A 23,820-nucleotide genomic window follows, 5' to 3' on the forward strand; every position below is an offset into this window, starting at 1 on the left:
ATGCAGTGTACGATATTAATACTACAGTGTACGATTAATATTACAGTGTACGATATAATAATACAGTTTATGATATAATAATACAGTTTACAATATAATAATACAGTTTATGATATAATAATACAGTTTATGATATAATAATACAGTTTACGATATAATAATACAGTGTACGATATAATAATACAGTGTACGATATAATAATACAGTTTACGATATAAATACTACAGTGGTACGATATAATATTACAGTGTACAATATAATAATACAGTTTATGATATAATAATACAGTTTATGATATAATAATACAGTTTATGATATAATAATCAGTTTACGATATAATAATACAGTTACGATATAATAATACAGTGTACGATATAATAATACAGTGTACGAAATAATAATGCAGTTTACGATATAATAATACAGTGTACGATATAATAATACAGTTTACGATATGATAATACAGTGTACGAAATAATAATACAAGTGGTACGAAATAATAATGCAGTGTACGAAATAATAATGCAGTGTACGATATAATAATGCAGTTTACAATATAAAAATACAGTTTACAATATGAATCAGGACGCCTCAGAGGATGTTCTGTCTTTACGATTGACATTAACTTTCACCTGCTCCAGTAAATTTACTCTAAACATAAATTGTTGAGTTTTTCTTTTATTCAGGAAATTTACTTTAATCTCCTGACATGTTTTAATTGTGGTTTTGTTGTCATATTTTATATTTTACATACATTCTGTGTTATTATGTCTTCAATTTGTAAATTTTTCCACTTGTGCATTTTTGTTGACATTTCTTATGATTTTTTAAATATTTTTTCTCTCTTTACATTTTCATGTATATATATATTTTATATGTTTATCATTTTGTGTGTTTTTGTTTCACTTTCATTTTGTAAATATTCCCTCTTATTTTTTTTATATTTTCGTTGTTATATTGTATATTTTACTTACATTTTGTGCATTTTTCTTGTCAATTTTAATATTTTTTTTTGTATTTTGCATATTTTTTGTTGTCCTAATATATTTTTTATCTATTTTGTATGTTTTTTTTAATGTTGTTTTGTATATTTCTGTCATTTTATAATTAAAAAAAAAATTTGGCTCTTGTTTTGTGTTTTTGTTGTCACATGTTACATTTTACTTTAATTTTGTGTATTTTTGTTGTCATTTTGTAAATAATATTTCCTTTTATGTTTTTTGCATTTTTGTTGTCCTTTATCTATACTGTATATTATATTTAGTATATTTTTTGTCATTCCGTGTTTTTTGTTGTCATTTTGTTTGTTTGTTTTTAATCTCCTGACATGTTTCGACTCTCACAATGAACTTGACTGAATAATTACTGTAAACATGGTTTGTTTTTCCGCCTCCAGGTTTGAAAAGGTTCCTCCTCTACGTGCGGCGGTCAGAAATCCGCGGCGTGGACATTGACAACCCGTACATGAATGTGATGACGGCGCTGACGGTGCCGGACATTGATGATGTCACCGTGGTGGACTACGACTCCCAGGAGGAGAGGATCTACTGGGCAGATATTAAGACTCAAACCATCAAGCGGGCATTCATTAATGGCACACAACTGGAAACCATCATTAGTTCAGGTTGGTCAAATTATGGCTTTTATTCAAACGTTTCAGTAGAGCAGGGGTTCTGGGAAGGGGATCCCATTTTTGCTTAAATTTACTCTTTACTCTACACCAAAGTTGTCTTTTTTCTGCTCCTTTTAATGCATTTTTGCCACATTACTCCCTTTTCTGAATGTTTTTTCCAAGACATTTTTGGCACTTTTAATCCCTTTCCACCACTTTTCCCACCTAATGTTGCACTCGTTGACATATTATTGTCACTTTTAATCCCTTTCCGTCATAATTCATGCTTATTGTGTCCACATTGGCCTGCAGGAGAAAGTAAAAATGTGCTATAGATATCTCAGTCCCGTCAAATTCAATATTTGTAAGGGCTCGCTGTCAAATGACTGCAGTCATTTTTACTTATGATTATTGAAAGAATGCCCCAGTCTTTTTAAATCCAGAATTTTTATTTATTTATTATTTTTACGAACAATCCAAAAAAATTGCCCTATACTGAACAAAATTTGTCACAAAGTTTGAATAAAAAAATCCAGTAAAATGAGTTTGACACTTGTGCATCAGTGCGTTTTTACGTGGAGTACGCAGCAGTGACGTCTTCCTCATACCTTCCCTAACACAGACATAGCAAACTGCCGTGGCCTGGCTCTGGACTGGCTTTCCCGAAACGTCTACTGGCTCAGCTCCGAAAACGACGAGTCACAAATCAATGTGGCTCGCTTGGACGGCTCCCTGAAGACGTCCATCATCCACGGCATCGACAAACCACGGTGCCTCGTGGTGCACCCTGCCAAAGGGTAAGTAGATTAGTGCAGCCTGTGCACCTCATGGGTTCACCCTTCCTGAATACTGCTAGAAAAGATGAAATCAACTCAGGAGGATCATCAAAACAAAGCCTGGATTGATTGAGTTTTGGCAGCTCTCGTCTCGTGATGATGATAATACTGCTGCTGCTACGTCTCACGACACAATTCTGTGCAGGAAAATGTTCTGGACTGATGGGAACACCATTAACATGGCAAACATGGATGGAAGCAACAGCAAGGTTTTACACCAGAATCAGATGGATCCTGTAGGTGAGTAAGCACTATCATCTGTATTTATTCATCTATATTTATAATGAATTAACATCAATAAAGCACGAGTACGTCATCAGGGGGTATTCCAGAAAGTGGGTTGTGTTCAAACTCTGAGTATGTGTGTTTTATAATAGCTACATTGTTTAAAAAAATAAATAAATAAATGAATGTATAAAGTAGTTAATGTTTAATATCATAATTAAACATCACACACAAAAAATGTAATAAATGCGCAATAAATGCCCTTTAAACTCATTACAAATAAACAAACAAGTCAAGGCCACAAAACTGTGATTTTATATAAGTTATGCCATATTATCAATATTGATGTCAGCCTTTAAAATAATGACAAATTGAAGCATTCATTTAGGGAACAAAGAGTTTTGTGTATTTTTTGAGTATTTTTTCTTATTTTGTACATTTTATGTCAATATATATTTTTCAGTTTTTTTCTAATGTTTTTAAAATGTTGTTTTATGTATTTTTGGAGTCATTCTTTATATATTTCTCTTATTTTGTGCATTTTTGTTGTCTATATATTTTACTTTCATTTTGTAAATATTTCCTCTTATTTTTTGCATTTTTGTCATCATTTTTCTATGTTTTTCTCATTTTTGTATAATTTTTTATGTAATTTTGTGTGTTTTGTCTTTCTATATATTTATCTCTGTTTGGTTATGGTTCTTTTTATGTCGTTTTGTGCATTTTTGTTGTCATTTTGTGTTTTTTTTGTTGTCCTATTATATTTTTTTCTCGTATTTTGTGTATTATGTTGTCTTTATGTATTTTTCTCTTATTTTGTATGTTTTTTTCATTTTGCTTTGCATATTTTTGGAGTGATTTTTTATATTTTCCTCCTATTTTGTATGCATTTTTAATGCTGTTTAGTGAGTTTTTGTTGTCATATTTAATATTTGTATTTAATTTTGTGTATCTCTTTTGTCTTTTTGTAAATATTTTCTGTTTCCTGTTTTTATCTTATTTTGTATAATATTTTTTGTCATTTTATGTGTTTTGTTTTTCTGTATATTTATCTCTGTTTTTGTATTTTTTTCTTGTCTTTTGGGGTATTTTTGGACTTATTTAGTGTTTTTTTTTTGTCATTATGATTGTTACTCTCGTTGTGTGTATTTTTGTAACCATATTGTACTTTTTCCCACTTATTATGTGCAGTTTTGTTGTGATTCTGTGTATTCCTCTCTAATAGCTAGCACTACATAGTTCAAGGTCAACCTTTCCATGTGTTAGTCCGAGTTGTCATCATCCATACGTTCTTCCTGCCTCGTCAGCACGACAAATAGCAGCGAGCGTCGTATTTCATAGGTTTCATTAATGATTATGGGGTAGACCTGGGGACAGGAGTAAATTAACGACGCATTGTGACTGTGAATCTGCCACGCATAAATTCAACACCTGCTGGGAGAAAAGCGAGTTGTCTCCAGGTACACAATGGAAATTGCTTTTGGCTCAACATTAACGCTGATGTTGAATGAAAAGCCATCACGTCGGCCGGGGGAATTATTTGAAAGCAGACGGTCTCATTCTCCCCTAATAAATTAGAAAGCAGACATTTAAACAATATCATCTTACAGACGTATTGATATAAACAACAGAGGAATAGGCGCCTCTTGTTTGGCTGTTTTTTTTTTTAAAGTGTTTGTCTCTCATATTTAGCCTCCAGTATTGTTAGAAAAGCCCAAGCCTCCAGTGTGATCACATAAAACTCAAGAATATGTCACGAATTAAACTGTTTTTATGATTCTCAGTAAAACGATAGCTATCAAAAATGATTGTTTACGTGACCTTTAAAATGCTTTATTATACTAAGTACGTGATGTATTAATTATTGAGCTTATTGTACCTTTTTAACCCTCCTATTATCATAGGGATAAATTTGAACCAATTCAATGTTTATTATTAAAAAAATTATAGTTTTTTTTTTCCTTCATATTTTATGACTTTTTCAAATTTGACAATGGGTTAAGCAGAAAACTATCATGATTATATATATTTTTTTTAAATGTTCTGAACACATATTGCTCATGTTGGTGTTCCTTTGGGGTCAATTTGACCCCAAGCTGTTTTAGCTGTGTAAAACTTGTCTGTGTGTGAATCATGTGACCTTGCAGGTTTTGGAACAGCTCTTTCACAGTGAAAGTGACGGAGAGGAGAGAGTGTCTGAAACTTTATTATGAATAATCCCAAATATGTTACATAAAGGAGATAAAAAGTAATACGTAATAAGTAAATCAATATGCTTATGAGAGGAAATGGGGGGTAGGGGTCACCAACATCAATCAATATGATTCATTCTGTTAGAGTCATGAATGTTCAACCTAAATTAGTGTACCTTGAAAATTTTTATCCAAATCTTTTGTAACTCTAAAACCGAAAGTTTGACCTGATGGTGGCGCTGCAGGAAAGGTCATAACTTCACCACAACCAGTAGGTGGTCAGTAAATTTGAGCAGATCTGTATGAAAACTATTTAAGATAAATTAATTCTAATGTAAAAGTTTGTCCTTATGATGGCGCTAGAGAACATGTCACGGTTTCATTATTAAGTAATAGATTTTTTATCTTTTCAACAAATAAACAAAGTGTCTGACTTGGTCAACATTTTTCTGATAATCATTTTCTGCTGCCAAATATCCCTGGGGTCAGATTGACCCCATTAATGAGATGTATATGAGGATAGTAGGAGGGTTAAAATGTTATGTAATGACTAAATATTATAGTATAATCATTTATTTTAATTAATTTAATCTCTTGAAAAGCAATTTTTTCAGACACTGTATTACACATTCCTCCACACTCTTTCATAAGCACTGTTATGGCGTAAAATACCTAAAAAGATCTTATAATCTGGGTCACTTTGGTTAGTGTATTTATAATGTATTCCATAATAATTCTATATCTTTGTTACACTGTAAACATATGGCAACTCCTCTTTATTCCCTGTACTTACTAGTGATCATTTGCAAAAGTAGAATTAAATCTCTCATATTTTAGCTTTTAACAATGCATTAAATCAATTTTTTCAATCGATCTTCCTTGGGGTCAGATTGACCCCAAGGGTAAAATGTGTCAGTAATATTTGAGGATAATAAGAGGGTTAGAAACCCATTTCTTTTGATTCTCAACGTGTGACTCAAAGGTCTCACTTATTAGTATTAATCCATTCTCTCCATGTTTCTCTTCCGCAGGTCTTGCTATCGACTACAACGCTAATAAGTTGTACTGGATCAGCTCGACCAACGGAACCATCAACAGGTGCAACCTGGACGCCACTGGACTGGAAGTACTGGAAAGTCCAAAGAGTTCACTGGCTAAAGGCACAGCGCTGGCTTTGATGGGTGAGTGCAACTTCACGCTTAGTGAATACTATATATTCTTCTTATTTTGTGTATATTTGTTGTCATTTTTTATGTTGTTCTCATATTTTGTCATTTTTTGTTGTCTGTATACAGTATGTCTTTCTCTTATTTTGTATGGCTTTTCTCTGTTGTTTTGTGTATTTTTGGAGTCATTTCTTGTGTTTTTAATGTCAGATTTTACATTTTACTTTCATCTTGTGTATTTCTGTCATTATTTTTGTAAATATTTTCTCCATTTTTTATCAATTAGATCAAATGTTTTTCTGTTATTTTGTATATATATTTTTTTGTGCTAGTATTTTTTTTATATATTTTTCTGTTTTTGTATGTTTTCTTTGTCTTTTTGTGTATTTTTGGAGTCATTTTTGTGCATTTTTGTTGTCAGATTTTACATTTTACTTTCATTTTGTGTATTTCTGTCATTATTTTGTAAATGTTTCCTCTATTTTTTGCATTTTTATCAATTAAAACAAATGCTTTTGTCTGTAATTTTGTATATTTTTTTGTGTTAGTCTTTTTTATATATTTTTCTCTGTTTTTGTACATTTTCTTAATGTCGTTTTGTGCATTTTTGGAGTAATTTTGTGCGTTTTTGTTGTCATATATTGTAAGTACTACTGTGTGTGTGTATGTGTGTGTGTGTGTCTGTGTGTAGTACACTCAAAAAAACAACTCTTTGAATGAACATAAAAAAATCATGGAAAGTATTTCCACATAATTAAATGGCTTTCTTTCAGCATTAAGCAATTTTGTTAGTCCAACTTGATGCACTTGACTTGGTTCAACACTATATATTAGGGTTGATTTAACTTATTTTCTAGGTTTGGGACCTACTTAATTTAGATGTGTTGGATCAAATTAATTCATTAGGGTTGATTTAACTTGGTTCTTAGGGCTAGAACTGACTAAATATAATAGTATTAGATCCACTAATTTGACAGTAGTGAAATTACAAAACTATCTTAAGTTGATCCAACCCAAGTAAAATAAGTTAGCCCAACAGAAATGGTTAATGCTGAAAAAAAGCCATTAAATCACATGGAAATACTTTCCATGATTCAATTAAGGTAATTTAAAGAATGCAATTCAAGTGTAAACACTTAAAGGTTTGCAGTGAATAGTATCAACAAAGACTACAGACTGCTTGGTGTCATGGGTAGAAAGAAAAGACAAATAGTAGATATTGCCATAAAAATGTATTTTTTCAAAAGTGCAAAGTTTTACACCAACAGTTGCTTGCCACAGAACAAACATTTTTTTTAAGTGCCAAGAGAATGAATTATAGCACCTAGTGCTATGAAAGAAAAAAAGCATAACATGTAGATGCTGCCACAAAACTTTTTTCCTCCAAATAAACAATAATGCAACAGTTTTTGCACCTGTATGTGCTGTTGAACTTACTGAAACACACGTTAACAGAAGAACATGTTCATACCACATTTAGGGGATTTACAGAATAAAACCAGTTCAAATGTAACTAAGAAAAATAAAAGTACTTAACCCCCACCTGAACCAAGCACATTGTCTCCAGTTTGGCATTACCCAAATCTAAAAGCTCATAACAGCAACAAAATTGTGACACAAATATGAAAATGCAACAAAAAAGCAATGAAAAAGTGACAGAAATGTGTCAAAAACAGACCATTCCCATCACAAGTGATAGGAATGCAACAAAAAAAAAGGGTTAAAAATTTTTTAAAAAGTGACAGACACAGCAACAACGCAAGGAAAAAGATTTGTTTTGATACATTTTGTAGCTTTCAAATGAGGCCTAAAGTCAGTGAACTCATGTCGAGAAGGTTTTAGATTTGGGTAAAACTGAACTGGAGAAAATGCACTCGGTTAAGGCGGGGGTAAGAGGTTTTGACAATCTGTCAGGGACTCCTTCACATTTAACCGTCATCGGAGCGCCTTGACTAACGGCAAAGCAATGTTTTGAGAACTTGTATCTTCCTGGATAGTCTGTTTCCATCTAGTTCCATTATGATCTTCTGCAATGCTTCAAAGGTATATTTTAGCTCTGGAGGGTAGCTCAAGTTTAGAGCATACACAAGAGCAAGCAACATTGCCACAGCAAAAGGCACATTTACCAACCCATCGAGTACTTCCACCCCCTCCAGAATGATTCCAACATCATCGGGGTCATCACCAGGCTGTGCTCCTTCATGTCGCATGACAAAGATTCCAAAGACCATCTCTGCCATGGCCGTTCCAATGTTTCCGTCAGCCGTCTGACAAAAAACAAAACAAAAACATTAACAAAGCTCCTTCATTAGCCGTCCAGACATGGATCTCTTTAACTTCATGTCTCTGTGACATGAAGTTAAGTGATTGGAAGGAAGAGACAGAAGGAGTTAAAGAATAAAAAAAGCTTATTACTATGTATAAACTATGTAGCTTCTTTAAATTTTAACAAGCAGCTAACTCCCTCTGAGCTAAAGACATTTGAGACCTACACATCTTCTCACCTAAAAAAATTCACTGTTTCAGGTCGACGAATTTTTCGAGCAGGCACTTATGCAGTTGAATGGCAGATACAGGCGTGGTCAGACAGGACACTCTTGCGGTCAGAAGTTGCTGTAATAAATTGAGAGAACAATTAATAATTATATCAATTAATGCCCATGAAAAAAAGCATGTAATCACTGACAGACGTGGATCTACAGCTCACAGACAGACTAGGAATTGATCAATAAACAGACATAATGAGTTCAAAACATAACCTTTTAAAAATGATATTAGTGTTTTCATGTTAACAAGACAGAAAAGTCTCATGTGTATCCGTATGCATTTCAAACGTAAATGAGCCATAAATAACATGATTATGATAAAAGTGCTCTCGTGACTGATATTTTTAGCACCGTTTCTGAATGTTTTGTATCATTGTAATATGAAATGGCTTTTCTTGTACTTTGAGTCATGTTATCAAATATTTTCAAATATGATATTCTGTTTCCAAGAAATTAAGAGGAAATTTACTCATTATTGCATCTCATTTTTTATAGACAGACTTTTACACAGCAGATTAATTAATAATTAAGTTTCTTTACTCGTTTACATTTCCTTGAGCAAAGTCGAATTCCCTTTAAAAGAAAAGTTATAGCTGACAGAATCTAACATATGAATTTTATTTTTTTATTTTTTTTTGCACTGTTCAGAGACAAAACAGTCCATGTCCACAATTTACTCATTGCCTGTGCTGTATTCATTTAATGAATAGTACTTATCACTAATTGGCCTCTTTTTGCTTTTGTACAACTGTGTGGATTTCCCTTTACGTGTGTTTTGTAGACTAGAGCAACTTAGCCATTTGCCTAGACCACAGCATTTCGATTATTTTTGCTCCATCTAAATTTCGTTCAATATGGACATGCTATATCTCTATCATTTGCATTTTCTGAGTACTTTTTAGTCGCTGAGTTAGTTTTGCAGATACATTAACCCTCTGGGGTCTAAGACGTTTTTGTTGTTTTTTCATTGTGTTTGATTTTACCTTTATATTTCATATAAGGAAATCCATAAACCTTGCATGTTTGGTATCATTTTTTTAAGGAGAACCTCCCAAATATGACTGTGAAGTATTTTCTTTAATACGGCATACTGTATTAACACAGTAGATCTAAAACCACTATGAAAACTAAAATTTGAGTGGGAAAAAGTAATTTTTTTTTAATATAAAAGTCACAAACATTTTTAACGAATCATTTTTATTGCTTGTTTAGCAAATCTAAACTATATATTTCAAAAACTTATATACAGATGAATCAAAAAACACAGTTATATATAGATATTTACAGTGAAATGGAAGCAATGTCTCAATTGATTTTGTACAACTATTTACAAAAAAGTATGAATCACAAATACAGGGAAATGCTAATTATTTGTGCCTCATTGTGTTGATATAAAACAATAAACAAATATATTTGACACTACACTACACTCTAATATCACTCACTACACACTAACTAAACAGTCAAATCACAGTAATAATCACTATTTTCTCAAATCTCTCAACTCACCCTCTTTCTCTGTCTCTGTTTACCTGACGCTTGAAAACAAAATTCCCGCTATATGTGGACATTATGATTGGACAATGGCCTTCTTGCTGCACAACACTTTCGCTTTCGTTTTAGCGCTCTGCAGCGGTCTTCCTGCACGGACAGCTCAAGAAAATGTCACAAAAAAACACACGCACATTTTCCCTCATAACTCCACTTCTATTTGGCCTATCAACATGATTTAAAAACTGGTTTGTAGTTTGACATCCGCACTTTCGAAACGGAGATCTAAGGACGCGTAAAGCGGCTTAACAATCGCCCAAGCCGCTAATGTTGCTAACTAGCCGGCTAGCGGCTAGTTAGCAACATTAGCGGCTTGTAAACACTGCAGACCCAGCACTGAGGCACAAAAAGACAACATTTAGCTCTGGTTAAATCTAGCACTGGTTCTGATTTAGGTAGAGATCTGTAAGTAAGACCTCTCTATGAGGAATATTGTATTTCCATGGAAGAATTCACCAGTGTGTTGCTCTTAGCTCTCACCTGAGAGGAGTGTCCCGTAGGTGCGCTGCGCCGCACACCAAGTGGTATCTGTTACTTTTATCGAGACCACATTTATGAGTACAAGCGTGTGGTACATCAAGAAACGCACGCATGAAGCACAAAGCAAACGTCAGCGGAGAATACAGAGGAAAACAATCGTCAGTGGACAAAACAGAGACAAAATAAAAGAAACAAAATTAAAAAAAAAAAAAAAACTGTCGCACATGCAACCACTTTAGCCTCAGTCTAGATCCTTGTCAGACGGTCGACTGTTAATATTTTTAAAAACAAACTATAATTTTGACTAAATATCGCTGAAAATGATGGACTACTACTATTTCTGCATAGTATTTCGTTTGCATTAAGATGGATGACAATAGATTTCTACTTACCAATTCCATGTGCACAGCAAAGGAGGTCGTCTTCCCATGTTTCCTTGTAAAGTATCGCGAGAGCAGGGTCTTCTCGTTCAATATGCGCTTTGCTTTTCCCGTCCACCATAAGGACGCAATTGCCTCACTTTATGCCAACATGAATGAATCTAATAAATTCAATTAGTTGTCAGATTTCATGCATTCATCATGATTTTATCATGTTCATCTTGGAAACATGAAATTATAGCTTTAATTATACATGTTACACTTTAGTAAATGTAACAGCCCACCAGTTTGCCTTTTTTGAGTGTAGAATAGAGCACTAGATGATGAAAGCGCTCCACAGCACTGATTGATGAATGATTTTCTCAACTCTTCCATAATCAAACGGGCAGGGGATGTTAATTACATGTTGATACGTGGAATAAACGCTGCTTCTAATGTGTCACACCATCCATCAGCTCATGGATTCATTTAGAAATCTCCTGGAAGTCGTATTTATTAGCTCACAGTCACCTGACCTTTTTGTCCTTCTTCAGCACTGAAAAGCTGTTTGAGTTTAGATTGGATATCAGTGATATCAATCATCACTCACATTTGGAGTACATGTAGTCAACTTTGATTTCCTAGAGTGTGAGTACATTTTACTTATTATTTGCGCCATAGTATATAATCATCTTAAAGATTGAAATCCTTGTTTTAATCAGAAACAAAATGGGTTAAAAGTGACCAAAAATGGTGGAAAATGTGGTAAAATGGGGTTTTAAAAACAACAGAAATAGGTAAAAAGTGGCAAATTAATTAAAACTGGCAAATAATGGGCATGACAAATTGTGAATGTCGTTAAATGGGGAAAAAAAAAGCATGAAATATGGTGAAAAGAGCCTAAAGGTGACAATAATTGATCAATATGTGTGACATTAGGTGGGAAAAGCTGAAAAATGTCTTGAAGTTGGAAAAAATGTGCAGAAAACGAATTGAAGTGTCAGAAATGTGAGTAATGTAGCAAAAATGCATTAAAAGGAGCAAAAATATGGCAAGAAAAAGTGATGAAAATATGTTAAAACACGGTAAGTTTGGTGTAGTTACAGAAAATGGGTAAAAATAATGCTCAAAATATTCTTGCACTAGGTCTACTAGTATTACTGGTGAGAATTTGGTGAACTAGTAATTTTCTTTCTTTCTTTCTTTCTTTCTTTAATACAAAATAACAATGAAAGCAAGATGTCGATAACATATGCACCCATCCACAATATTTAATCACAGAAAAATATTTGAAAATATGACTAAATTTAACACAAATGTACGTTATTTATCCTCTTATTACACAGTTTGAGTTCTTAACCTAACGCAATTGCAACAATTCTATGAGCTTTTCACATGTTCCGTTCATTATTTAAAGCTCAAGATGAACGCATGGATTTTATATTTTTTTTTAAATGCTTTACTTGAGTTTTCCGTGATGTGAAATTTCCACATGACTTTTAATCGTTTCTAGTTTGTGAAATTAAATATATTTGCTTAAGTGTTTTTAAGATGTGCGGTTTTTTCCTCGTTGCCATTCCTGATGTTTTCTCCCCTAACGGCACGGTGTAATTTGAATTTTAAATTGTCTCACTTTCACAGCTCCAAACCTGACGATTGGTTGGCCTCCCAATGAGCTATGCTAATGTACTTTTTTGCTTGCCAACCTGGTAATGAGAAGAGAGCTGTTATTATTGGCGCCGTGTGTGTGAGTTTGGAGCGTAAACTTGTTTTTTACACTGAGTGGAAAGGGATAGTTTAAAAAAAAAAAGTAAATAAATCTGTGTTCCAGGCTAACACGCTAGCAGTCTTCTAGTTTCTCTATCTGTCACCACGAAGTCACATCTTCTTCACTGCTTCTCTGAGGCCAGCTCAGACATTGGAGACTTCATTATTTCCTTTCACAAATAGGAGGCAGAACACAAGGTGACAAAGACTAATGAGCGGCTCCGTGCACAAGAGCAGGGACAGCAAACACTGAAATGGTGTCTGCAGGCCTCCATCAATCACAATTAACATTAGTTTATGTATAGGAGCAGCGTGATGTAAGCGCTGCTGTGTACTTGTGTTAATGCAGTCTGTAAATGAAGCAAAGAAAGCGTATTTATCACACTGTTGACATTTGTTGTGCTCTCCTGCAGGTTTGAAATATAAATGCTTATGTAAGCAAAACTGCATGCTTTTTCTTGTTGTACATACTGTACGGACATTAGTGTTTTTTTTTTTTGTTTTTTTTTTTTCCTGCCAGCACAGATAACGGCCAATCACAGCTTGCTGATGGAAGAAAAATGACAACATTATCAATTAACCCTCCTATTATCCTTGGGGTCATTTTGACCCCATTTAATGTTTATCTCACAAAAAATAATAGTTGACTTTGAAGTTTTTTTGCTTCACATTTCATGGCTTTTTCTAATTTGATGGCTACAATTGATTAAGCCTAAAATTAACAAGATGATTGTTTTTTTTTTTTTTTCCAATTTGCTGAACACTTACTGCACGCATTGGTGTTATTCTGGGGTCATTTTGACCCCGAGCTGTTTTAGCTGTGTAAAACGTGTCCGTCTGTCAGCAAACCTATACCAGAGGACACTTCAAGCCTCTAAAATACATCATAAAACCCAAGAAGCTGCAAAACGTGCACATGTTTTAGGCCATCACTTCCTGTAAGTTTTTGTAGAAGTTCAGTCATTACCAAACAATGTGATAATTTTAAAGCTGGAGACAGTAATTTTATGTTAGTTTGTCTTACCTATGAGGTCTACATAGTGTAGGCCCGTGGTTCCCTAACTTCCCAGTCCCGTACCCCTTCAGACATTTAACCTGAAGCCATGTACCCCTACTCCTGCACACTTAAAAAACACAATATACAGTGTAGCCTGAACATTATCTATCGTGTTGAGGAATAATATTTAATAATAATATAATAACTAGAATATTTGTATTTCCTGAAGAAAACGCAAGTGAGGATGCAGGTGCTGGCCCGTGTCATACTGCATTACATTGCAGTAGCATTAGTTAGCATTAACTAGCATTAGCAATAACCTAGCAATAGCATTAACCTAGCATTAGCATTAGCCTAGCAATAGAATTACCCTAGCATTAGCATAAGCCTAGAATTAACATTGACCTAGCATTAGCTTTAATCTTACATTAACATTAGCCTAGCAATAGCATTAACCTGGCATTAGCCCAGCATTAGCTTTAACCTAGCAATAGCATTAACCTAGTATTAGCAATAGAATTACCCTAGCATTAGCATACTGTAAGCCTAGAATTGACATTGACCTAGCATTAGCTTTAATTTTACATTAACATTAGCCTAGCAATAGCATTAACCTGGCATTAGCCCAGCATTAGCTTTAACCTAGCAATAGCATTAACCTAGTATTAGCAATAGAATTACCCTAGCATTAGCATACTGTAAGCCTAGAATTGACATTGACCTAGCATTAGCTTTAATCTTACATTAACATGAGCCTAGCAATAGCATTAACCTGGCATTAGCCCAGCATTAGCTTTAACCTAGCAATAGCATTAACCTAGTATTAGCATTAATCAAGCATTAGCATTAGCTGCTCTATTTATATTCTAGTTTCCAATGTTGTCAGTGTTTTTAATTTTCATTCACGTACCCCCATGACAATTTGCGTACCCCTGGGGGTACCCGTACCCAACTTTGGGAACCTAGGGTGGAGACTTCAGAGATTACAAAAATGGGAAGATCCTTTGCTTGGAAAAAAGATGTAAATTTGATCAAATCTCCTGCTCAAAAGTTTGTTTTGACCTCCACTGTAAGCACTCTCTTAATGACATTGTCAGAAAAGTTTCCTGCATTGCATTGTGGGATGTGGAGTCCCATAGACGAGTTAAGATGCTTTTGTTCTTGTACATAAAACATATTTCTGTCAGGGATCTGTGTGGGATTTCTGTTTAGTTGTCTGTGTTGTTTGGCACCGCCCTGTCCTGTGTGCCTTTCTCTCCCATCTCCTTCATTACCTTCATGTACTATTTAAGCAGTGCTTAGTCACTTTCCACTGCCTTACAGTTGGTTTCTCTGAGGTTTTTCCACAGACTTTATTAGTTTATTGATTACTATTTTTTTCCTTTTTTTTTTTCCTTTCCAAATTGGTTTAGATTTTTCATTAAATGGACTTTTCGTAACCTTTTCCTTCCTGCTTCTCATCCATCTGCATTTCACTCCCCCTACGAATCTCTAATATTTCCAATAACCATCGTAGGTTTAAACAAATCTTTTAATAGCGTGATTTTCTAAACCTTATTGACAATAACAAATTGTTTGTTATATTGTATTTTGCCGTTATAAGGTAGATTTAAGAAATCATCCAGTACTTTGAGTTATGGCTGGGTAATACATGGAGGTTTTTCTGTTTTGGCGATGTAGAAAATTGAAATATCGCCACTATCAATATGTTTTTAGTTTATAGCTCATTAAAATACTTATTTTAGGATTCACTGCTTTCACTGCTTCTCAGAACATGAAAAACTAAGTTAGATGGATTTCTGAGTGCATACTATTATCTAAACAAGCCACACTACAGAACTCACTCACACGTGCTGTCCCTTAAAGGAAAAAAAAGCCAAAAGTGGCACATATTGTGCAGCTGTTTGTTAATAAATGTCCCATTGTTTATTATTTGCCTCCTTCTGTGCATTTTCTTGTTCTTTTGTGTATTTTTTTGGTAATTTTGGATGTCTTTCTGAGTCGTTTTGTGTATTTTTTGGTAAGTATGTTCTTGGATCTTTATTGTCCCATTGTGTATTTTTTTCTCCTTTTCTGTATGTGTCATCCCATTAAGTATTTGTGTTGGTTTTTAGTGTATTATTCTGTTAATTTGTGTTTTTGTAATAATTTTGTGTATTTTTTTGCTGTCATTTTGTACATTTACTTTTGAAGTCGCTAGTTGCTCATGTTTGTAATACACACGTTTTTTTTTTTTAACCATTTTTAAAGCACCGTGATGTTATTTTAGCCTGTGTGGTGTTTTGCATCAGCAAATTTAACCTAGAATTGTCTTTCTGGTAAGACTTCATTGAGATAAAAATATTGAGATTTATATCGTCTATAGCCATTTTGAAAAAAAAAAATATAGATATGATTTTTGGTCGATATTGGTCAGCCTTACTTTGAGTATGCCGAGGTCGACCTCAGTGGCCTTTTTATTGGAAATCAAATTATGGTCAGTCACCCTACTTTTAAAGACCTCAAGCCTTGTTAAACCTGAACTGTTCAATATCTGTTTTTTTTTTTAATTTACAGTTGATTTTCTGAGCTTTATTTTCCTATAAAATATTTTCCTGTTAAATCAACATTTACCAGGTTATCAGCTTAGCGACAGATTAGTGGTGTTCGATTGTAATCCAGGTCTCATGAGAAAAGCATTAAATCTCATTAAATAGGCCAGTTTTTTGTACTCTGTGGTCACCAAACTGTAAATCCATCCCAGGCTCTGTTTTCTCTTCTGGTTGGTGTAGCTTTGATTGATCATGCTTGGTCGTGCTTGGAGTGGCTAAGGTTGCCTTAAAGCACCCCCGTGTAAATAAGGAAAGCCTGTGCACGCATGATGGATCTCTAACCCTCTCACAGACGTGATGGAAACACAGCTAGACACCATTTCCAGCATCAAAACAAGGATAATCTATAAATCTCACTTCTCGGCGAAAGATATCAGATTTTGGTCGTCGCTGTGCGGCTTGTTTCATTTTGATTTTGAATTCTATTGACATGTTTTACAAATCTCAACCTGATATTATAAGCACCTTTTTCAACCCAAGGAAATTGGATTTGATGATCAAACTCAGCTACTATTACAGAGTGCTAAACTAATCTAGCTACTGTATGTAGCTTTATAAACTACCTTTAGGCCATCGATCTCTATCATTTGAACTAGTATGTAGTAACTTGTGTATGTATTGAGTATCTAGTAAGTTTTGTGTGATGTTGCAAAGGAATTGCAAGAGGAACTTGAACTTTAAGCTTAAGAATTTTGGGAATGTTGAAAAAAAAATAACTTTAAATATTTATTGGAATTTACCAGAAATTGGGAGTCATTTTCAATCATTTTAAATTATGCTAAAAATTATTTTCCCAACTAATAAAAACATCCCTGTTAAAGGTCAACCTTCAATTTTGTAATTTTCCCCAATATTTTTTCTGTTAATCCCCCTTAATTCCTATGATTTTTTTTTTCCCTAGTTGAAATGTTATATTTTTTTAATTGTGTATTATTTTGCATGGGTACGAATATTTTTGTTTGGATATGATAAAGTTATTTATTTTCATCTCTGCCTGTTTTGAAGTCTCTTTTAAAAATGCACCTTTTCTCCTTGGCGTATGGCTTTTGATGCATTGACTTCATGTATACTTCATTAGGTATTCATATTGTGGTTTGTTTGATTTTGTTTTGTTTTTTTGTGTATTTTGTGTTTTAAATGTACTTTGTATTATTCTATGTGATGCCACCTTGTACAGCACTTTGTTCCCCCATGGGTAAATAAAGTTGGATTGAGTTGGATTTAAAGTGGCTATCAATTTCCAGTTAAATCCAATTAATAGTTCCACATGAAAGGTTTATATTTTGTAATTTTCCCCAAATTCCTGAGCTTTAGTTTTTGTTGAAATTTACAAGAAATGTTCTGCTCTTTTTGCAGAATCAAACCCACGCAGCACAGGGAGAACATGCAAACTCCACACAGAAAGGACCCAAGTCCACCCCAGGGCTTGAACCCAGGGGTGTACCCGTGCGCCCAATAATATATAGACCATCAAAGACAATACGTATAACATATACAATGATACAAAAATGATTAGTAACACAATTAATAATGTTGACTACAAAAAATTGTGTCGACGTGTCGTTTAACATTGTAAATTTATGATAAAATCAGGCTGGTGGTCACTTTCTGCTTTATTTTTGCTACAGTACCATACATGTACTGATGGGTGCAGTGTCAATAGAAGAAGAACCAACCTAAAGTCTCTAAAGTTTGGGACCATTTCACTGATAACTTATACTACACCCCTGAGGTAGAATGACAAATGAATTCATATATATTTTGTACAGTCATGGCACAGTGATGAAAACTGGCGGGGTGGTGAATGCTCCCCCTGCCCCCCCCGCAAACTCTGCATATGCTCCTAACATATGTAACTACTTACTGAGTATGTTTTCTTATTTGATCTCAGGAGGCAAACTGTGGTGGGCTGATGATGAGTTAGGACAGCTGGGCACCGTCACCAAGAGAGACGGTCGAAACGCTGCCATTCTAAGAAACAAAACCTACGGAGTGGTTCACATGAAAGTGTACGACAGAGAGGGTCAGAAAGGTAAGGTATCATCACCACAGGAAGTACTCATTGACCCAGCTTTAGAGTGCTTATTGCTTCTATTTTTACTTTTACAGGCCAGAATCCATGTCAACTAAACAATGGAGGCTGTTCTCAGCTCTGTTTCCCCACGTCAGAGAGCACACGCAGCTGTTTCTGCACCGTTGGCTATAATTTAAGAAGTGATCGCTCTTCCTGTGAGGGTAAGCTTACAAACGGACATTTATGACAATAATCAAAGTGTGATTAACCCTCCTATTATCCTCAAATATCATAAATAACACACATTTTACCCTAGGGGTCAATCTGACCCCAGGGATATTTGCCTCCAGAAAATGGTTTTCTGAAAATTGTTGACGAAGTTTTTGTGTCAGACACTTCATTTATTTAATACATAAATAACACCTCAATAATGAAATCTTGACCTGTTCTCTAGCGCCACCATCAGGACAAACTTTTAAATTAGAATTAATTTATTTTGAGTAGTTTTCATCCAGATATCTCCAAATTAATACACAAACTCAATAAAATGTCACAATATTTGCAGGGCTCACATTTTCCCCACGCTTATATCACACCATGGCAGTTATTTTTTTAATCTTAAATTGTTAAAAGAACTAACAATTTTTCCAAAAATCTCATTATCTACTAAATGATCCACTAAATCTCCCCAAATTACATAAATATGGGTCACAAAATAAAATAAATTGAAAGTGACTGGGATTGATATCTGTCACTTATTGCTTTGATATTATTATTATTTGTATGATATGCAAGTGTTCCTCCTTAACCCTCCTATTATCACATTTGACCCTAGGGGTCAATCTGACCCCAGGGATACAGTATTTGCATCCAGAAAATGATTTTCAGGAAATTATTGACCAAGTTTTTGTGTCAATTACTTAATTTATTTGTTGAAAACATAAATAACTCGATTGGTAATAAAACCTTGACCTGTTCTCTAGCGCCACCATCAGGTCAAACGCTTAGTTTTACAGTTAGTGTATCTTTAAAAACTTTCATCCAAATATTTTCTAATTTGGGGTGCACATTTTTGACCCCCCCCCTTCTTTTCCTAAACATTTATTTACTTATTCTTATCTCTTTTTTTTGTTATATATTTGGGGTTATTCACTATGAAGTCCACTTTCTCCTCTACGTCACTTTCACTGTGAAAGAGCTGTTCCAAAATGCTTAATCAATTGTACCCATCAAATTAGGAAAATCATGAAATTAAAAGCCAAAAAAACAAAGTAAATATTTTTTTGAATAATAAACATTGTGTTAAATTGACACAAAGGATAATAGGAGGTAATAGAGAAAATAGGTTCAAAGATGCCTTTAAACTTGGTCCATACTTGTTAATTCTCTGCAGGCGTCGACTCGTTTCTGATGTACTCCATCCATGAGGGAATCAGGGGAATTTCCCTGAATCCAAATGACAACAGTGAAGCTCTGATGCCCATCACTTCAACCCTGTTTGCTGTGGGAGTCGACTTCCACGCAGGTGAGGCGTCATTTGTTATCGCAAGCCTGTCATCCCACCTGTTTATTTCTCACATAGTAGGATAATGGATTGGAGTGTTGCCACTATATGATGGAAACACTTACCACAACAGAATTAAATGATCACATGATTTTGTAATAAAAGCCTGAACGTGAACCATGTGGAATTTTCACACATTTTGTGACACATTATCACCAATTTTGATTGTGATTACAGAATGAAAAATATTAATACTTTTCTTTCTTCTTCTTTTAAAAAAAAAAATAGAGGAAAAAAAAGAAAGAGAAAAAAAGAAAAAAGGAAAAAAAAAAAAAAAGATAGAGTTAAAATATAACTTTTTTTTTCAAAAAAAAGAAAAAAATGGGAAAGAAAAGAATAAGAAAAAAATTAAAAGAAAGGGAAAAAGGAAGAAAAAAAATTGAAAAAAAATATTAGTAATTTTTTTCTTTTTTTCCCCTTTTTTGACAAAAAGAGGAAATAAATTGAAAAAATAAAGAATGTAAATAAATAATAAAAAGGAAAAAAATAATTACAAAAAATTAGTACTTTTTTCTTTTTTGAAAAAAAAGAGAAAAATGGAAAGAAAAAAAGAAAGAGAAAAAGTGGGGAATTTTTTTTTAGTTTTTTAACCTTAATTATAAATAAAAAAGGAAAAAAAGAACAAAAATAATTTCTCATTACAGAAAAACCTTTCCTATTTTAATAACAACAGCATTCGTAAAAAACTAAGCAAAATGCACAAGATTAAAAAAATAAAATGATTAATTTTATTACAAAACACAACTTCACAAAATGTGAAAATGTTTTCTGTTGATTTTTCATTCATCAGATAATTATTTATTGAAAAAGAACAACAAGGAAACGAGCAGAAGTCCTAATGTTGGATTATCCTGCATGTGTACTTTTTCTCCCTATTTTGCTTCACGTTTACCATTTTTTTCTCTAATGTAAAAACACCGTAGAAGTGGGAATAAATCTCCTAAATAACAGTTCAGCTAAAGAATATGGACAAACAAAAGAGGAATATGTGCACATTACAGGCAACCCTGAGCATTAATAACACCAAACTACTGCAATTTTAATACTATTCCCATGATATTGCATCAAATGAACGTGTTGCAACACAACAACACAGTGTGGGTGTGATAGCGTGTGCAGCCATATACTGTATTAGCTTTAGGCTTATTTCACACATTACATATGATAGAAATGATGTGTTTATCCAAGGACAAAAGGATGTATGATGGTATGATGGGCTGGTGCACCATTAAAACTACTAAATCACACCTGGCACTGAAAATAAATGCCGTTTTTTGCATGCTTTTCCATTTCCTGCACAAATGTAATCACTAAAGAAACAAATCACTCTTCTAAACGTGCTGCAGAGAAATCCAGAGCAGGATTTCTATCTTTGGAAGGTAGAAATTGATGACAGAGTTTAGCATAGCAGCCCATTTTGTTCTGTTTCTGTTGGCAGACGCAACAATAGGCTGTGTGTGTTTTTAAATATTGGCAACGAGACGTCCTCAATAACTACTTTTTATTCAGAGACATTTTAATCCTTCTCACTCACGAAATGTAATTTAATTTAACAATATTTAAGTGAATGAGCAATGGTGTAATGAGGTGTGCCAGACGTGTTTATCAGAGAGACAAACTAGAGAGTAGATTCTGGAGTGATGATGAACATTTTTATATTTTTTTGGTTTCTTTTTTAGTGTTTTATTGTTTTTATATTTAATGTTTGTTTTTGTTTGTTTTTTTTTTACAGTGTTTTATTGTTTTTATACTTATTTTTTTTACAGTGTTTTTGCTTTATTTATGGGTGTTTTCACTGTGTATAATTGTTTTTATATTGTGGGGTTTCTTTACAGTATTTTGTTGTTTTCATATTGTTGTTTTTTTTACAGTGTTTTATTGTTTTTATACTTATTTTTTACAGTGTTTTTTGCTTTATTTATGGGTGTTTTCACTGTGTATTATTGTTTTTATATTGTGGGGTTTCTTTACAGTGTTTTGTTGTTTTCATATTGTTGTTTTTTTACATTGTTTTATTGTTTTTTACTGTGTGTTTTTACAGTGTTGTCTTGTTTTTATTGTCAGCAAACAAATGAAATGAAAAAGAAAATAGACATTTTACCTCATGCAGTAAATAATGCACAAAATACAATATCAATAATATACAAAATATATAACAAAAGGTTTTGACATTGTACAAAATACCTATGAGTGAAGCACAATATGTAAATTAGCACAATGATAATAGATTATTTACAAAAATATTTTACAACAGCAGGTGTGGACACAAAAAAGTCAGTTTAATAAATAATATTTGCATATATCATGTAAAACAAGACCAGTATGTAAACATATAAATATATATGTGTATGGTAACTTAAAAAGTCATAAAATATGTATTAAGTTTTCAGTGAATCCAAACTCAATTAGTGGACACATTAGATAATCTTTATTATCTTTATGTATTTATTATTTTTAAGATTAGAGGAAACCAGAAAGCAAATGCATGCCCCGCTATTCATTCTATGGATTTTGATCACACATATCTGTGAGTTTTTTCCATCACTAAGGTCACTTGGGTCAAGCTATATCCACAGAACCTAATAAAGGAAGCTTTATTAACTGCACAGCTTGGACTCCATCTCCACGAGGCTTCACCTCTCGGTTCAAAACTCTCACAAAGGACTTTAACATGAGTCACGAGACAATCAAAAAGTTTTGAAAGGTTGATTTCAATCCCAAAACTCTGGGAACGCTTTGAGCTGCTGAGCATGAAAATAAACCCACTGTAATGTGAGCGCTCTACGTATGACATTCACATGTTATTATATAGTCCAGGCTGCTCAGGCAGAACCAATGAAAGCCCTGCAGTTATATTCCATCACACGTTGTTCAAAGTTAGCAGCAGAACAAAGGACATCAGGACTAGAAGATGCAATTAAATATTTACCTTTATACATGCTAGCACAAGCCTTTTATTTTGAAAGGAATTGTAAAACCAGCCTGAGAGCAATAGCTTGCATTTAATATGTAATAGTTTAGCACTGGATTTCCACTGGAGGATGCGTAACTACTTTGTAACATCTCCGCTGCGTAATCCACTATCCGTCAATCCCCACCACCTCCGTCTGTGAGGCGTAACTATTACATCAAGGACTCAGGAGATCTCGCTAATTCACGCGTAATATAATGAGTTGTAGTGAATATAAAGAGAACCACAAAGTCATACAAACAGTTTATTGTGTCCTTGGAGAGGAACAGAAGGAAATCCACTTAGTCCTGCTGTGGAGATCTTTCCCTTTTGTGGAGATTATTGTGATTCAACCATGGATAAGGTCAATATTCATATATATTTATGTAAAATACGATCCACTGCCGCCCTGTCCAGGGTGTAGCCCCGCCTAGTGCCTGAAGAAAGCTGGAGATGGGCACCAGCAGACCCCCACCACCCTCAAAAGTAGCAAGCAAGAGAGTCAGAAAATGGATGGAAATACTTTTTTCTCGGGGTCTGCTGGTGCCTATCTCTAGGACTCGTTGGGCGTTAGGCGGGGGTACACCCTGAACAGGGCGCCAGTCCATCATGGGGCAACACACAAACAACCACTCACACTCAGTCTGGAAACTCCAATCAGCCTAATACTCATGTTTCTGGATTGTGGGAGGTAAAAACCCAGCCAAGTACAGGGAGAACATGCAAACTCTGCACAGAAAGGACCCAAGTGTCCATCCCAGGGCTTGAACCCAGGACCTTCTCGCTGTGAGGCGGACAAGCTTGTATTCAGTGTATTTTTTTCTAAAATATTATCAATTAAGTGCTAGTAATGGCTACTTCACCAAGTCCATTCCACCAAATCACATTCCTTGTATTGTTTTAAACTCTACTTGGCCAATGAAAAACTATTGTGATTCACAATGTAGATATATTTCAATAGTGCATATAA

At 33.9% G+C, this 23,820-nt stretch overlaps 1 protein-coding gene and 1 long non-coding RNA gene across 2 annotated transcripts in view; one reads left to right on the forward strand and one right to left on the reverse strand.

Annotated features, from left to right (window-relative positions):
• lrp1bb (low density lipoprotein receptor-related protein 1Bb) overlaps positions 1 to 23,820 on the forward strand; it is a 407,613-nt gene that overhangs the window by 263,308 nt on the left and 120,485 nt on the right. Inside the window, 7 exon segments of the mRNA XM_028435312.1 lie at positions 1,397 to 1,624; positions 2,235 to 2,409; positions 2,594 to 2,688; positions 5,897 to 6,046; positions 18,214 to 18,354; positions 18,432 to 18,557; positions 19,730 to 19,861. Coding sequence (XP_028291113.1) covers positions 1,397 to 1,624; positions 2,235 to 2,409; positions 2,594 to 2,688; positions 5,897 to 6,046; positions 18,214 to 18,354; positions 18,432 to 18,557; positions 19,730 to 19,861 — 1,047 coding nt within the window.
• Positions 6,768 to 11,279, reverse strand: LOC114454686 (uncharacterized). Its single transcript, XR_003672578.1, has 3 exons — positions 11,001 to 11,279; positions 8,536 to 8,644; positions 6,768 to 8,298 (listed from the first exon to the last, which is right to left on the reverse strand). It is a non-coding gene; the product is annotated as an uncharacterized LOC114454686 (long non-coding RNA).

Source organism: Gouania willdenowi, chromosome 21 (genome assembly GCF_900634775.1).
Source record: "Gouania willdenowi chromosome 21, fGouWil2.1, whole genome shotgun sequence".
NCBI classification, from domain to species: Eukaryota; Metazoa; Chordata; class Actinopteri; order Blenniiformes; family Gobiesocidae; genus Gouania; species Gouania willdenowi.